The 17,503-nt window shown below is 49.2% G+C and overlaps 1 protein-coding gene across 1 annotated transcript in view; it reads right to left on the reverse strand.

Annotated features, from left to right (window-relative positions):
- Positions 1 to 1,662: 1,662 nt before the first annotated feature.
- Zdhhc14 (zinc finger DHHC-type palmitoyltransferase 14) overlaps positions 1,663 to 17,503 on the reverse strand; it is a 204,437-nt gene continuing 188,596 nt past the window's right edge. Inside the window, exons 8-9 of the mRNA XM_051206135.1 lie at positions 15,663 to 15,765; positions 1,663 to 2,708 (exon numbers count right to left, since the gene is read on the reverse strand). Of these exons, the coding sequence (XP_051062092.1) occupies positions 2,307 to 2,708; positions 15,663 to 15,765 (505 nt within the window). The 3' untranslated portion in view covers positions 1,663 to 2,306. The remainder of the gene's footprint in view (positions 2,709 to 15,662; positions 15,766 to 17,503) is intronic.

Below are 17,503 nucleotides of genomic sequence, written 5' to 3' on the forward strand. Positions count from 1 at the left end.
GGCCATGGGCATTACAATTTCAATCGTTTTAGTGAATTGTCTTGATCAAGTTAACCTCTCCCTTGACCCTGGAGAGTCTTGATTCATCTTCTCCAAGCTCCCCAAACCTCTAGATGATAATGTCATCTATATAGAGAGGGTGGGGTTAGAACAGGGTAACTGTATTTGTTTTTCAGTTTCCTTATGGGATCGGGTCTAGATTCCCACACAACCCCAATCTATGGATGCTTGGGTCTCATATGGAAAATTGAAGTGTTTGCATATAACTCACGCACACACACACAGCATTCTGGAGATACTGGATCATCCCTAGGTGATTTAAATCTAACACAGTGTAGTGCTACAGAATAGTAATTCGGGGCTATGACAAGGGAAGACGTCCACACAATTCACTATAGATGCCCTGCCCCAAGTATTTTCAATTCAGGGTTGATCGAGTCCATATATGAAGAGGAGGAGACAGAGGGCCAGCTGTATCTAGTGACTCATCTGTCACGATAGCATTGCTTTTGGGAATTTTTAAAATGATGCTGTTGAAAGACGGACTGGCCACAGGAAATTGGCCACAGGTCTATAACGGGTGTCAGGAATGGCGTGACTCTAAAGACACCCCCCCTTCCCGCGCCCGCACGCGCGCAATAGAAACAGAAAAACCAACCACACTTGATTCTAGGGTGAGGCTGAGCCAAGATCACTGTTCTCGGTGGCAGGCAGGGGGCAGGGGTGGTTGAGAAGGTGTAGAAGGGACTTAGTGCAGAGTCACTGTTCATAGATGGAACACCGTGTTAAGAAAAGTTCTGTCCTAAATTACAAATAATCAGGGGGTCTAGGAGGTTACACAACAAAACCTGGCTACATACGATTCACCTCCAATTTCTATACCGCCAGCCACGGGGATCAATAGTGAAGGCGACACAAAGATCACAGAGAAGGCATCTACAGCTGTTCTCAGAATGACCAGTTTTCATCCTGATTAAAACCCTCCCCACTTTCTTGCATTAATGAGACACGCACCTTGCTTTCAGATGCTCACAAGGCTCTGTGGATTCGGCTTTGGATGTGGAACTGGAGAAGAGGGCTGGCGAGTGGGTGGTGCCGAGCTTCTCGGAGCTGCTTCCGGACAGTCTGGCTTCCCTTTTGATGCTGCTCCCCTCCGGATGACAGATGGAGTGAAGCAGCCACCTTATTGCCATCTCACTTGTGTTTAGTGATCTTAGAGCACGATCTATGTGACCTCAGGTCCAGCACGGAGCCAGTGTCACTTCATGAGGATCGTGAGTGTGCCTGTGAGGTTCTGTAACACCCAGCATCACACGGAGCAGAGAAGATGACCAGACCACAGCCCTTCCCCTGGATACCCTTCCCTTCATCTGCCACACACAGCAGCTATGTGGGTGGTTTTAAGTGCAGCGCAAACCCTGATAAGCCTGTTTTGAAAACAGACCAGTAAGGGGTGGGTGTCAAGGGCTGGGGACTATTGGCAAGCTCAGCTCCCATCTAAGAGGTAACCCTATAATCCCACAATCCAAAGATCTGAATTTTGGCTGTGCTGAATTATTCCTTACCAGAGATAATGTAAACAAACAAACAAACAAACAGATGACTATTTGCTTATAATAGTAGTTAAGGACAACTGTATACAGATCAAAAAAAAAAAAAAAATAGCAGAGGAGTCATTTTATTGGCTGTCCACAGGAAGTTCATTACACAGCAGGCGAGGATTGCCAAACGGTGGTACATACAACACCCCATCTAAGCGCTGACAGAAGGTTAAATATCCGTCCGCGGCACGGACCCCAGCAGCCCTCTGCAGAAGGGGGCGTCCATCCGCATACAGCTAAGTCCACGCAGGATGGCATCACCCGCCCATGGGCTCAGTCTGTCGCTCTGAGTGGTTTCACAGGATTAAAAAGAACGAAAGGAAGGGGAACACCTTCTGGAATACCACCACTGTGACACATGTGTGGCATGCAAACCCATGTCTGCTCGGCTTTTCCCTTTAGGATTTTTGTTTTGTTTTGTCTTAGTGATCAAATGGAACGGCGGGTCGATTTCAATTAGTAGCGTCACATTAAGTGAATCTCAGTCTGGCCACCAATGTTGAAAATCATCCTCGCGTCTGTCCCAAGAGCAGCCGACAGGGGGTGCTGCATCCACGCAGCTTCTTCCAATTCCAGGTCCCTCCGGAGGAGGAGGATCCTCCCTCCCCGGGCCCAACGGGCAGACTCCAAACAAAATGTTCACTTGGCTGTGTCCATTGTTTTCTTTTTGTTTGTCATCTGTGGTCCCAGGGCTGGCCATGCAGGTCACACGGAGCTGAGTTTTACCAAGCCCCGCACGGAGTCTTCGTGCAGAGAGTCCTGGCTGGCCAGGCCCAGCATGTGCATGGTACGGCTGTGTGTCAGGGGGCTGCCTGCCCCAAGCATCCTTGGTGGTGAGGGTGCCTCGTCTGGGGTCAGAAACTGGTGGGCCCCGTGCTCATCCTTCAGGGGCATAATGTCCGAGAGCGTGGCCTCGGTGGCAAGATTGGGCATGGAGGAGGGTGGCGTGGGCTGACCCAGTGTCAAGCTAGCACACGGGGTGCCCAAGCCTGGCTTCCCAGGCATATGCAGCTCGTCACTGGTGAGGCTCGGCTCGCTCTGAAGCAGAGGGGTGGCTGCTGCCTGCAAAACGAATTTGGTGCTCTGAATGCATTGGTCTTGGTCGCACTGGAGAGCAGCGGGAGCCAGCAAAGAGAAGGTGGAGAGGAGGCAGGGAAGGAGAGGGCGAGACAGGGGAGGGTGGGTGTGGGAGAAGAGAAACCGTTAGTGACTTGTCAGTAAGGCGGAGGCAAGGAGCAGACATCTGGAGAAATCCCGGCACATGACACACACAAACTTGAGTAGCTGAATAAAGTGCTCGGAGGAGCAGGCACCCACTGGTGGGCCCCCAGGGTGGAATGTCAGCTATAAGCTATGATACGCATGGCCTTCATCCCACACTTAAAGGATGCTAAAAAAAAAAAAATCCCAGAAAAGAGTCACAGGATTTCCACACCCTCAGCAGTAGAGAACACTGTTTTGTGTTGATCGAGACCTTTTGTTTTTTGTGTATGTATTTATATGTGATGTGATGTGTGTGTGTGTGTGTGTGTGTGTGTGTGTGTGTGTGTGTGTGCAGGCTGAAATCAGGTCCCTTCCCCGTAGCTTACAGACTGAGGCAGGTTCTCTCACTTGAACTCAGAATTTACCAATTTGGTTAGTCTGCCTTGGCCAGCTCCCTCCAGGTACCCATTTCTACCTCCTGTGTGCTGGGATTACGGGTGGCTGATGTGACACAGCAGTGAAGCACATTTCTGGCGTGTGGGACCCCTGGCTTTGTAGTGTGTAGAAGCTTAAGAACAGCCAGAAGATGGACACTACATAGAACATGGGAGCCCTAAAGCACATCCTGCTCCCATATCAGAAGGCAGCTTCACCATGGCAAGCAGGAGGAACCAGTGTGGATCTCGGGTCAAACTACTAAGCTGATGTCTGGGGAACAAGCATACTGGATTTTTCTCTTAGAACAGGAAGGAATAAGGCGCACAAGGCCTGGGGGGTGGGGTGGGGCTTACTCAAGACCTCCTAATTGGAAGGATCTAGTGTTTGAGGCTCGGGTCTCTTGACTGCAAACCAACCACCACCGCATGTGATGTTTGGTAAATATTGGCTTTACTGGCTCAGTACTCCCTGATTGGAACCACACACTAATGCCCTGTTACTGCCAATAGGCACAACCAGATGTGCCACTCATCACCGGCAACCCAGAAAACACAAACTTAGTGGTGGCAGTTAGAGCAACTGCCTGAGCTTGCAAATCTCTCTTTCGTTCCCAGCTGTGTGCGCACCCTTCCCGGAGCAGGCCTTTCTCAAGTTCCCTTGGAGCCTTTCTAAGGCTCCAAGGAGTTGGAAGGTACATGACTTGGAAAGCCCCCTGGCTTCAGGGATAGAGCAGAACTCAAAGAGGAGCTCTGGGCGGGGCCAGCCTTGGGGACGGGGAGTCTCGTCTCATCCTAGCCAATGGAATCTCAAAGAAACAAGGAGGCGGGGCTGCAAAGTTACAAGCGTCACTCTGTGAACTAGAGGAGGGGCACTATGAAGCCAGACAGCCCAGGCTCCCGGCCCCTCCCAGCCCCTCCCGGCCCCTCCCTCACACGGCTTCCTTGCTTGTGAGTTTTCTTTTTCTCGGAGGCCCTCATACCTGTGTCCCCTTCGGCATTTTACCAGGTAGACTCATGGCTTGCTTAACACACACACACACACACACACACACACACACACAGCGCAAACGTACTGTTAGTGTCACTGGCTGGAACTCTGTTGAAAATGTTTTATTAGGATCATGGTGACATTTGGTGCCATCTGGGCTGTGGAGAGGCTCAGCTGGTGAAATGTTTGCTGTGCAAACACGAGGGCCTGAATATGATCCACTGTACCCTACACTCACACCTGCAAACATATGGGCATGGGCAAACACACACTTCTGCAATCTTTCCACGTGTCTGTTTTAACCCTGACTTCTACACACACATTTTTTGTTTGTTTTAATGTACATGCATTGGTGTTTTGCCTGCATGTGCATCTGTGTAAGGGTGTCAGATCTTGAAGTTACAGACAGTTGTGAGCTGCCAGGTGGGTGTTGGGAATTGAACCTAGGACTTCTGGAAGAGCAGTGTTCTTAACTGCTGAGACATCTCACCAGCCCCCACACATTGTTTAAATGTCTTAAAGGATGAAGCGGCATAGTTGCCAGTCTTCTCTGACTGCTCCTGTCTGACTCATTCACATGGACTTCTGTCTAGAGAGTCAGCCCCTTCTGGGGCCACACAGGACCCAGGTCTGCCTGCAGAGTTATTGCCTGTATCACGGTTGTATTGATTAGAACAAGGTACAGGGAGGGACCTCATCAGGTTTGCACAAAGACTCTGTACCCTGGAATTTGCAATTTCCGTACTATAAATAGTGTCTGCAGTGAACATCTCCTTCCACAAATTAAATCAGATCAATCAGGACTATGCGGAGTTGTATTACACGCACACACACATACACACACACACACACACACACACACACACACACTTTCTTCAGGTCAGAATTTTTCTATATTTATCGAAGTGTCCAAATTCTAATGATGATGGTTGGATGAACTGTCATGGTTGCGAATCCAATTTGAGAATATTATAGGTTTGGAAAACAGTGCTTTCAGGGTTGCTATGGAGATGTCCAATAAAAAAATATTCTCACATCCTTTTCCTTTGCTTCTAATTTCTATTTCCTCTTGCTGATTAAAAAAGTTTTTTTTCTAAGTTTATTTATTGGTGTGTATATGTGTGTGTGTGTGTGTGAGAGAGAGAGAGAGAGAGAGAGAGAGAGAGAGAGAGAGAGAGAGAGCGCATGTGAGTGGAGGTCAGAGGATAATGTTTAGGAGTCGATGCTCCCCTCCACCCTGTATGAGGCACAAGGGTTCAAACCCGGGCTTGGCTGCAAGTGGCTTTAACCACTGTCCCTACGTATTCTAATATTTTCCTGCTATGTTTTTCCTTTGATATATTTCCTTCTCCTTTCATTTGTTTTCTTTTTCTTCTCCTCTCTCCCCTTCTCTCTAACCCTATGCTCTCTCTCCCCCCCCCCTTCCCCCCCACAGCTCCCCCTCTAACCCCTGACTAGCTTTTCATTTGAGTGCTTTTTACTTTCCGGCACTAGAGGGCGCTACCACCGCTTGTGTGTTTGTCTCTGAAATTGGTGGCTCTGCATCCAAGGTATATTTGAATTTCTCTAACATGTTATATAATCTTAAGAGGAAAAAGTGCCCAGATTTTTGATGGTGACAGTTCATCTCACCGGCAGTATATGGGGGAAAAAACCCTAATATTTTCATTTTCAAAATAATTATCTTTTAAAAGGGCCTATTAGTCAAACACTGGTTATATCACGTGAGATTACTGGACTTTTTAGATTAACTGATATGGGGACAGAGGGGAAGCTGGCTGTGTATGCGTCTGGAGCCCTGGGTCTTTGGCACTGAGTCACAGCTCAAAGGCAGTGCGTCCATGTTTACACGGTAAAGAAATCATTTACGGTTTCAGATGTTCCCATGCTACACACTAGGTGAGCGTTCAATGCTCCAGTCTGAAGATACCAAAGAGAGTCAAGGCACGTGCCGCCGTGACAGAGGAAGTGCTTTCTTGATGGGGATGCTTTTTCTAAAATCAACTGGGGACCAACTGGATTGAAGATCCCTCTCTCTCCATCCTTCACCTTCCTCAGATGTTTGCCGGTCAAGGTCACAGGCACTGGGGATGGGTTCTGGTCGCAGGGGTTGTGGAGATTTGGATGTGAAAAGCTCCCCCAGAACGCTCGGTCTCTGGCTGGCTGGTGGCAATGTTTGGGGCGGCTGTGGAGCCTTTAGCGGGTGGAGCTTTGCTGGAGGAGGTACACGCTCCAGGGGGGGCGGCCTTTGAGGGCCTATGGCCTCTTACCCCTTCCTTCTGTAGGGTTGCCTTTGGTCATGGTACTCCGTCATGGTACTCCATCCCAGCAACAGGAGAGTAGCCAATACGGAGACCACCCCTCATGTCAAACCCAGCAATTATTAATGGGAGAGTAAGCCGTGAAAACATGTCTCTGGGTATGTGGGAGCATTTGGTGCCTCAAGTCCTTTACTCACAGAGACCAGACTTATACCTCCAGGAATGACAAGTGACAGGTACATACTGTATATAAATGACCAGAGTGACAGACGGTTCGCGTGGCAAGCGGTGAGAGTGGACTACATCCTGAGCAAGAGAACACTCACAGGCTAAGTTCTATGACCAACAAATATTTCCCAAGGGCTAGCATTTGACCATAGCACGGCAGCCCTGCTAGATGGAAAACATAGAGGTCAGGGATGAGGATGCCAGTGGCTGGCTCTGAGGGTTAGGACATTGGAGGATGCTGGGCAGGGATGGGATACAAGGAGTCTCCCATAACTCAGCACAGGGCCGTGCTCTGTATCAGGACCTGCAAGTCAACAGCTACAATGAGGTCAAGAGTTGAATAGGGATGCTGCAGGTTGAGATGAGCATCTCATGATGCCTTGGCCTCATCAACACCCTCCATCATCATTATCCCAAGCATCCAGCTAAGACACCAACAAGGTGATACCTTAATAAGAACAAGAACTGTGTCCTAGACAGGTATGATGGTGTACATGTTTAATCCCAGAACTTGGGTGGTAGAAGCAGGCAGATGTCTGTGAGTTCAAGGCCAGCCTGGTCTATAAAACAAGTTCTAAGACAGCCAGGGCTACAGTGAGAAACACTGTCTTGGAACAACAACAAACGAAAGAACAGCGTCATAAGGTAAGGTAATCCTAATGCTAGCAAAGCTGAAAACCAAACTCCAACAAGTTCTCCCTAGCAAACAGGAGTTTGAGGGGTCTGAGAAGCCCTGTAGACTTTCCCTGGTCCTGTGCTAACCAACCATAATACAAACCCATAAAAAAACCAGCAATTGAACTGATGGCTAAAATGGGAATGGTCATTCTTCAAAAGAAGATCACAAAAGCTGAAGCAGACCATCAGAAATGCCCGCTGTTCAAGAAAGTATCAACAGGGGACAATGTGGCAGTGTTGAGGGAAATCAGCGCAGTGACCGACTTCCCCGGAGGAGCTTAGCAGTGGTCAAGAAAGAGCAGAAGAAATGACCCAGCCAAAGAAACCCAGAGAATTTTCAGAAACAGGCTCAGGGCCACAGGAACCTGCCCCCTTGGGTGATATTGAATGGTCTCACACGTGTATACTTGAAAGCCCTGGAGGACTAATGCAGACGCGTTATTTATTAAAGACAGACCCCAAGCATCATCATGGTGGCCACTTTGGACCAGCTTAGTGGTTCACCCGATATGTGCCCATGCGGGAAGCGCCACTACACCAGCCCGAAGTGTTTCAAACAGTTTGGATTGGGAGCATGTAGAGATGTAGCGAGAAAGTGTTAATTCATATACTAACACTTGTCGTTTGCAACAGAGCAGAAACTGAGATGGTTATTGTTTTGGTTGTTAAGACAAAGTACCTGGTAAAAGCAACTGAGGGAAGGAAGGTTTTTCACTTCATCTTTCAGTTGGATGGTCCTTTATGCCAGTGTAGGCAGTATGATCACATCAGGGAGCACAGAGAGAGAGAGTACTGATCATGCTAGGCTAGCCTCTGCCTTTCCATGCAGCCCAGGACCCAAGCCTGGAGAACGATGCTGTCCTTTTGCATGGGTCTTCTTCAGTTATCAACATAACCCCTCAGAGTTGTGTCCAGGGGCTAACTCAGTCTACATAATCCCTATACAACCACACAGGGGCCTGGAGGCTTACTCCCTAGACACAGTTGAGGTGACATCAGCTAACCATCACATATGGGTGTATTGTTTATGCTGGAGGAGGCTGTAGACAGGTCACACATTCAGGCACAGCCTGGCTTTGTGACTGTGACAAATGGATCATGTTCTGGGGGGGGGGGAGTGTACGGGGTGTGACTACCTTAACATGAAAGACGAGCCCCTCCATAAAACACCTCCAAGTAGAGGTGCCGGGACAGAGGGTTAGGAAGAACGCTTCTCGTGGAGTCAGACTGCCGAGGACAAAGCCTCAGCTCAGCCCCCCAGTTAGCTGTGTCACATACTTAATATTGAGGGGTTTGTCTCCTCAATGGGACAGTCAGCATGCTCCCACCTGGTCTCATTAACACCTCACCTTTGAGAAGATTAAATGAGATGTAAATAAACGCACAGAATGGAGTAAAGGGACACGCGGCCGTTACCGACACACACTAACCGGCCTTAGCCTCGTTCCTTCTCTCTCTCTCTCTGAACCAGCGCTACTGACACCAACGATTAGGCTTTCATAGATACTGAGGCTGGGGTGCCGAAAACAGCACTAAAACACACACTTGCTACCGCTGTCACACTATTATTCCTAAAATCGGAAATGTTCTGCACGTGTGTATGTATGTTCGCATCTATGTGTGTCAGTACAGCGTATGTCCTTGTGTGTGGGTGCGTGTGCTGGTGCTGGAGCCAGCGGAGGACACTGGGTGTCCTGCTCTGCCATTGCTTGCCTCATTCCTTTGGGACAGGGTCTGCCACTGAAACTGGACGTAGGCTGGTGGCCCGCAAGCCTTAGCAGTCCTTAGCATGTGACAGGGGCATGTGTACGCCACGCCTGTACTGGGATCAGAACTCAGTTCCTCGACTTGCACAACAACTGCTCTTATCCACGGAGCCATCTTTCTACTCCTCCCAGTTCAGACAGGGTCTCAGGTAGCCCAAGCTAGCTAACTTGCTATGTAGTTGACAATGACCTCGAACGTCTAATCCTCCTGCTTCCATATACCGAGTGATGAAATCAGAGGCACGAGCCACCATGCCTAGTCTGATATGCCTTTTAATCTAAGTATTAATTCACTGAAATTCATATATCCCTGGAATTTGACTTTCATTCTCCTTAGGGTATGAATGACTGGATGACACATCTCTCTCCATAGTAGGCTTTCACAGGGCAGGGAACATGAGGGTGACAGGCTGTAGGAACTGGAAGACTAGGAGAAACTCAGATACACACCCATTTCCCACGTTTCTTCACCAGGATGCAACACGGCATGGAACCTAGTCAAATTATGTTTTCCTTAAGCTACCTTCCCTCAACTCTGTACGCCCCAGATTTCTTAATCTGTGAAACGGAGGCAACATTAGTGCCAATCTCCTGGGGTCATTGTGCAACAGGCCTGGCACAGACATGACAGGCCACAGCTGCCGTGCTATGGAAATGGTAAACACACATGGCGTAGGTAGGCATGAATAGAAAGAGGGGAGCGTGTGAGAGCTCAGGTCACAGCCAGTTTTGTCACACAGCTGTCCTCAAGCCTCAACCCGATTGGCCTGGAACTTATAGCGCAGGACACGGAAAACTATGAAGATGTGTTCTACGTGCTTGGATGGTGTGCTGGCTACTTTTCTGACACAGCCAGGATCATTTGGGTAGACGGAACTTCAACTGAGAAAATGCCCTCCTCAGGTTGGCCTGTAGGCAAGTCTGTGTGGGTGGGGCTGCTCCTGGGCAGGTGGTCCTGGGTGCTATGAGGAGACAGGCTCAGCAAGACAGTCAGCAGCATCCCTCCACGATTTCCGATTCCCTTCCTGCCTGGGCTTCCCTCATGGCCTGTGACTCAGTTCACTTCATGACTCTAACTCCACATTAATGGATTTGCATGACTGTGAGTGCTAACGCTGTAAAATAAATACATAAAAAGGAAGGTGATGGATCTCTTGGCAAACACCTAGGCCAGCTGCTCCCGTTTCCAAGGAGCAGGGAGGGAGATGTTTGCTATCTTAGGCTGCAATAGACGGCAGACACCTTGGGAGCTGTTAAGGTGTGTTGGTCACACCTTGCTGGTCTTGTTGGGTTTTGTGTGTGTGTGTGTGTGTGTGTGTGTGTGTGTGTGTGTGTGTGTATGTTGGCTGCAGTTGGGATGTGTGTTATAGGCAGTCTAGGAAGTCAAAGGAAAGGAATGTTCTAATAGCCCCAAAGAAGTAATTGTGTTGGCACTTTTAAAATACCATCGCTAATTTTACCATACATTGACAACTCCAGGTGTACATTTGGCCCTGATGCTGCTCAGAGAGCCAAGCAAGCAGTAAAAGATCTGTGACCCCTAGTGCAGTTCCTTGGGTGGGTAAAGCGCTTCCCATCCAAATGTCAGGACCTAAGTTTGGATCCTCAGGGCCAACATAAGGTGGGGTGTGGCGGTACATATCCAAGTGCAGGCTCAAGATGAAGTCAGGGGCAGGACAGTCATTGGGAGATCATGGGCCAGATGACCTGGCATACACAACCTCTAATACTAACAGACACCATCTCAAAAGAGGCAGAAGTCAGCAGCCCAGAGTTGAAGTTGTCTTCTGACGTCTACATGAGTGCTGCCGAGTGTGTGCACCTGTGCTCACATACGTGAACACACACAAACATAAGCACACATTCTCACATACACAGAGATTAAAACAAAGACTATTCTCCAAAACAGAAAAAAAAAATCCCAACTTGCCCTTCAGGGAATTATCCCATGTGCTTTAAAAATGACATAAAGTATATTATTTTATTATTGTGTGTGGGTATGGGTGTGTGCATAGCACAGCATATGTGTGGAGGTCAGAGGAAAACTTGGCAGACGTAGTTTTGTCCTGGTGGCTTTATGTGTGTTCTGGGGTCCCACAAGGGTCATCAGGCTGTGTCCTTGGATGGAAAGCAACTTTACCCACTGAGCCATCTGGCTGGCCCTCCGCTGCGTGCTTTAATTGCACCAAATTCTATCTATTCCTCTTTCCTTCCACATTTACAAATTACTGCAATTTCCTACTTGTTTTAACACCCCGGTCCTCCATTATCTCATCTTCCATCTGTTTTCAGAATAGATTAGTACTGAGGTAGGACAGATACAGATCAACAGTAATGGACGAGATGCACACATCTCCACAAAGTCACCCAAGACTGGCACTGACCAAGAAACAGCAACTCGGAACGGACTCCTAAACACAGAGCAAATAACTGTCTGTGAAGGAAAAGTCAAAGCTAGAGGAGGCTCTGGTGCATTCTCCCACATCGAAGAAAAGATGGCATCCGTTTTCACAACTTACTCAGCAAAAGACCGGAGGCCACCCTTTCTGAAGTCATTGTAGAATAAGGCCAGAATCACTCTGATACCAACACTGAGAGTTTTACAGGAAAAGGAAACTCCAAACCATATCTCTCATGCAAAGAGAATCAAGCAACATAAAACAGTAATTGCGTATCGTGACCAAGTGGGATTTACCCCGGAAATGGGTAAGAGACACGAGGCAAATGAGCAGAGCAACACACAGTGGGACCCAGGAAGTATGACGATGTAGACAGATGTCAGCATGCCTCCAGCTGACATCTCAGTTCGGGACATGCTCAGTTTGGGAACTGTAGGGCATGATGGGTTGGGCGAGAAAGAACAGAGTCTCATGGTTCACCCTCTTCTAGGTGGGGTTATCCTGTGTATTGGGGCTGTAATGCACAATTGGTCAGAGCTGGAAGGGACTTTAGACACAGGAGATCCCAGCTCCTTCCTATCTTGCAGAAGAGGAACAGTGAGGACCAGAGGAGCAGTATGAGCTCCAAACGGTCAGGGGGCTAACAGGTAGGGACCCAGTTCTTACACTATCAGTCACATCCTCTCTTGTCCAGCTGTTCAAAAGACTACAATTACACAGGGCAGTGGTGGCACATGCTTTTAATCCCAGCACTTGGGAGGCAGAGGCAGGCTGATCTCTGGGAGTTCGAGGCCAGCCTGGTCTACAGAGCGACAGCCAGACAGCCAGAGATACACAGAGACACCCTGTGTCGAAAAACCAAAACCAAAACAACCAACCAAAAGACTATATTTGCTGCAGATCTTGCTGCCCATGACCTTCAGGGAGGGAATACTATGATCAAATGCTTTACAACATTGTACTTGCCCTGTGTCGGGCAAGATTTAAATGCCATCCATTAACCACTTTATCTTCATAGCAGCCCGACCAGATGACAACACTAATGTTCTCACTTTATGGATGAAAACATGGAGTCAGTCAGGGAAAGGCTATGGAACTTGTCAGGCTCAGTTATCTGGTAAGTGGTGGCAGTTTGGTCTTTGCAGTCACCCTGGACTCCCAGAGCTTGCTGCTGGCCGACTCTCCAGCACCCCCATGTGGAAGAGATACCTCTGCAGAGTTCCCAGGACAGACTGAGGTGCCCAGGGATTGACCACACAGTCATGGTTTGACTGTGAAATACCTCCCCCCACCCCAGGCTCATGAGGTGTGGCCAGCGGTGAGAGACTCTGAAACTTTTAGGAGAAAGTAGGTCACTTGTGTGTTTGACCAAAGAGGGCATCTTCTTCCTACATGTTCACTCTCTCCTCCCCTTTCTGTTCTCTCACAAGTGAAGAACACATCCTGCACACGCCCCTGCCACCATTAGAATCTACCGCACACTTTGGCCGCCATCACTCACGTGTGGCCCAAGCACAAGGGGCCAAACAACTGTCAGCTGAACCATTTGCATCGTGAGCCCAAGTATTTCCTCCCTCAATTTCTTCTCTCAGGCATTTTGATCAATGCAATGGAAAAGCAGCCAATCTGTGTGCCACTAGAGTCCAGGGTGGCTTACAGCACCTTTGATCAAGATGGCCTTAGTTTGGCTTTTAAATCTGGGACCCTGCAGAGCAATCTGGGGTGGACACTAGGGGATTTCATAGGGACACTGCCACCCGATGAAGGCTTCTAATGCTGATTTCATGGACTCCCTTCCTTGCTGTGCTGACCGCCAACACCTTGTGTGCATGTGGTGGGGACTAAACACTCTAACCCTTCTATCTCTGGAGTCCAGCACTCAGCACACAGCAGGGAACCTTGGGGGAGGTGCTGGATGGGTGAGTGGGGATATGTACATATATCAGCATGTGAACAGCCAGAGAAGCAATCAGCAGACACTGGTGGGAACTCTGGTATACTCTCCTTATAGCTCAAAACAAACAACAACAACAACAAAAACCATGAGTGGTAATTTTCCACTGTTGGTATAGGATTCAATGAGGTTGTTAAGTGCCTTGGATATCTGTCACCTAATAAATTCAATATCCTCCCTTTTGTGAGCACACATCCTACTCTGTGTTCTTACTTCCCTCTGCGAACTGTGGGAGAGGAGGGTTCCTTGTGTGCTCATGTGTGCACGTTCATGAAGACTAACAAAGAACGTGCTGTGTCCAAATCGCTTTCAAAGGAGACGCTATTAGCTAGAGCAGCAACACATACAGCCAAGACACCACCGCTAGCAAACAATGAGTTCAAGCACCCTTCTGCAGAGGCTGGAGACATGGGTGACCAGGGGACGGGACCATTTTCTAGCTCCAGGTCTTAGACACGTCTGCCACCAACCTCCACCTCGCAGCTCTCTATGCTCAGCAGCGAGGTTTCTCCAAGTCTGTCCCCAAGCCAGATCCTCTGTGTGACATTCATGTCACCCCATGTAGGAGACTCAGCCATACATGTGGCAAACAGCAGGGTGGGTGTGGAACAGGCTGGGAGCTTCTTTAGGCAAATGGAGAAGCCATTGGCTTCTAAACACCTCGAGAAGCTCAGGCTCTGAGGGTCAGGGTTAATGTGCTATGGCTGCAGATGCCTATGGTAGGACATCTGCTACTCTCCCCCAACCTCCTGCCCTACAGTGCTGTGTGCATCCTCTGGAGAGGCGTGCATGCTCTGGAGAGGCGTGCATGCTCTGGAGAGGCGTGCATGCTCTGGAGAGGCGTCCATGCTCTGGAGAGGCGTGCATGCTCTGGAGAGGCGTGCATGCTCTGGAGAGGCGTGCATGCTCTGGAGAGGCGTGCATGCTGTGGAGAGGCGTGCATGCTCTGGAGAGGCGTGCATGCTCTGGAGAGGCGTGCATCCTCTGGAGAGGCGTGCATCCTCTGGAGAGGCGTGCATGCTGTGGAGAGGCGTGCATGCTCTGGAGGGGCGTGCATGCTCTGGAGGGGCGTGCATGCTCTGGAGAGGCGTGCATGCTCTGGAGAGGCGTGCATGCTCTGGAGAGGCGTGCATGCTCTGGAGAGGCGTGCATGCTCTGGAGGGGCGTGCATGCTCTGGAGAGGCATGCAGCCAGTTTGGTTTACATTGTGAATAATGGAGCCCTGGGTCTGAGGATGGCAGAGTTGCAGGCTGGCCTATGATGCAGGGTGGAAGTACAGAGGTGTGGGTGTGCTGCCCACTGCCCACTCAGAGAAGCAGGGTGCATCACTATAGGAGCATCACACTGCAAAATGCACATCACAGGAAATGGAGATGAGCAAACAGGTCCAGCCCTGTCAGGAAGGTAGATCCTGTCCTTTATCTGATCTCTGATTTTGTGGCAAGGGCCTCCTTCAATGTACCGAATACTATTGGAGCAAACATACAGTGTGTGTGTGAGAGTGTGTGAGAGTGTGTGTGTGAGAGTGTGTGTGTGAGTGTGAGTGTGTGTGAGTGTGTGTGAGAGTGTGTGTGAGTGTGTGAGTGTGTGTATGTGAGAGTGTGTGAGTGTGTGTATGTGAGTGTGTGTGAGTGTGTGTATGTGTGAGTGTGTGAGTGTGTGTGAGTGTGTGCATGTGAGTATGTGAGTGTGTGTAAGTGTGAGTGAGTGAGTGTGTGTATGTGTGTGTGTGAATGTGTGTGAGTGTGTATGTGAGTATGTGTATGTGTGTGAGTATGTGTGTGTGTGAGTGTGTGAGTGTGTGTGTGAGAGTGTGTATGTGTGAGTGTGTGTATGTGTGTGTGAGAGTGTGTATGTGTGAGTATGTGTGTGAGTGTGTGTGAGTGTGTGTGTATGTGTGTGTGAGTGTGTGTGAGTGTGTGTGTGAGTGTGTGTGTGTGTGTGTAGTAACAAGCTAGGCAGACTAGATGGTAATGTCCCTCCCTGAACACTGCCACTTGATTCCCCCATGCTAGCATGTCAGTCACATGGATGTCCCTCCTACTAAGGCATTTTTTTTCTCAGACGTGTGTTATTAGGTTAGAGGGCATGCCAGTAGACGAGAAGGCTTCACAGGGAATGATGGCCCTGATTCAGGCAGTTCCTACCATGTCACTCTGTGATTGCGTGGCCCCATACATAGTGATCCCGTTGGATGGCGCTGCTGGCTGTGGTGTGTCGGGCTGGATGTATCCTCTTCTGTCGATTAGGCTGTGGAAGAACAAACACAGTAGAGAGAGGGTGAGGAAAAGTTCGATGATGATAGCAATATGACTTACATATCTAGGTCTGGGGTCCCTCTACAATGGGTAATTTCAAGTGACAATTTGATGAGATCTAGACTTGCCTGGGAGAAGAGCCTATGGGCACTTCTGTGGGAGATTATCTTGATCAGATAAATTGAAGTGGCACCATTCCCTAGGCTAGGATCCTGGATTGTATACAAGGGCGAAAGTGAACTAACATAAGCATTCATTGTTTGTTTTCCTGCAGATACAATGTGACCGAGCTGCATCAAGCTCCTCTCCTCTTGACTTCCCTATCATGAAGTACCCTTGGTTGGGTCTGTAGTAACAGGTATACCTCTCTACTTGGAGAGCGGCTCTACCTGTATCAGGGTAGTTGCAACAGTGCATGAACCCTGGATGACGATTATAAGCTGTAAGATGAAATAAACCCTTTCCTCCCTAAGTTGCTTTTGGCCACGGCGTTTCGTCACAGCAATAGAAACCCAAACTGAGACAGGGACTCTCATACCCCATGTGGGAGCTTGAATGTCACTGCCCCTATAAGCTCATAGGAAGCTGCACTATTGGAGGTGTGACTTGGTTGGAGTAGGTGTGGCCTTGTTGGAGGAAGTGTGTCACTGTGGGGGTGGGCTTTGAGGTATCATATGCTCAAGCTACACCCAGTGTCTCAGTTCACTTCCTATTACCTGCCCATCAAGATGTAGGATTCTCAACTCCAGCACCCTGTCTGCCTGCACGCTGCCATGCCCCACTATGATGATAATGGACTGATCCTCTGAAACCAGCCCAATTAAATGTTTTTGCTTTGTAATAGTTGCCATGGTCATGGTGCTTCTTCACAGCAATAGACACCCCGACTAAGACACCTCACACCCATCTCCTCTTTCTCTCGCTCTCCTTTAACCCCTCCTCCTGCACATAATCAGTCTTGGTTTCTCTCGACTAGCCAGACTACCCCCTTCACCACAGACTACCCCTTTCATCATAGACTGCCCCCTTCTTGGGAAAGGGAAGAGAAGGCAGGAAAGGCCAGGAGGGAAGAACATACATGAACGTCATCTTCACTGGTCTGGGGCTGACCCTGGGGAGCTCCTTAAAACAGACAGGAGCCCAGCCCTTTCCATATGGACTCACCAGAGTCTGTCGAGTTGATTCAAGAGAGTGGGGTGCAATGGGGTAGAGGTCACCCCAGGCAGCATCCTGGGTCCCCAACAAGTAAAATGAAACAGCTCAGTATGCCAGTCTCAGAAACTGAAGATAACCTCTAACCAGGGGCTCTCCACTCAAATGGCCTGAATACAGCTGTAGTCCCTGTCACCAATCTAGAGCATCCGTTTGCTTCTCTCTGCTCATCCTACACACGGCCCCTCTTTCCTCTCTGAGGACCCCCAGACTGTTTTCAGACTGGGGTGTTGGGAAATTTAAGCACTTGTCCCTTACAGCTCTCTTTCTCCCCACCCAGCCGTAGAACTCCCGCGCTCTCAAGGTTGATCAAACACGGTTGTTCTCATAACTTTCCGGTGTGCAGTGCCCGTGCCTTGACCCCAGGTGTGGGTGGTGCATGACTTCCTCCTATGCTTAGCCCATCCCCTGGCTTGGGCATATAAGCCTGTAACAAACGGCAGCACCTTCCTCTTCTCTTCTCGTGGTAGTCTGTTAAGTGTTTCGATCCCGACACCCTCTGCCAAGCTCCGTACTCT

The sequence above is a fragment of the Phodopus roborovskii genome, unplaced genomic scaffold, assembly GCF_943737965.1.
Source record: "Phodopus roborovskii unplaced genomic scaffold, PHOROB, whole genome shotgun sequence".
Lineage (NCBI taxonomy): Eukaryota > Metazoa > Chordata > Mammalia > Rodentia > Cricetidae > Phodopus > Phodopus roborovskii.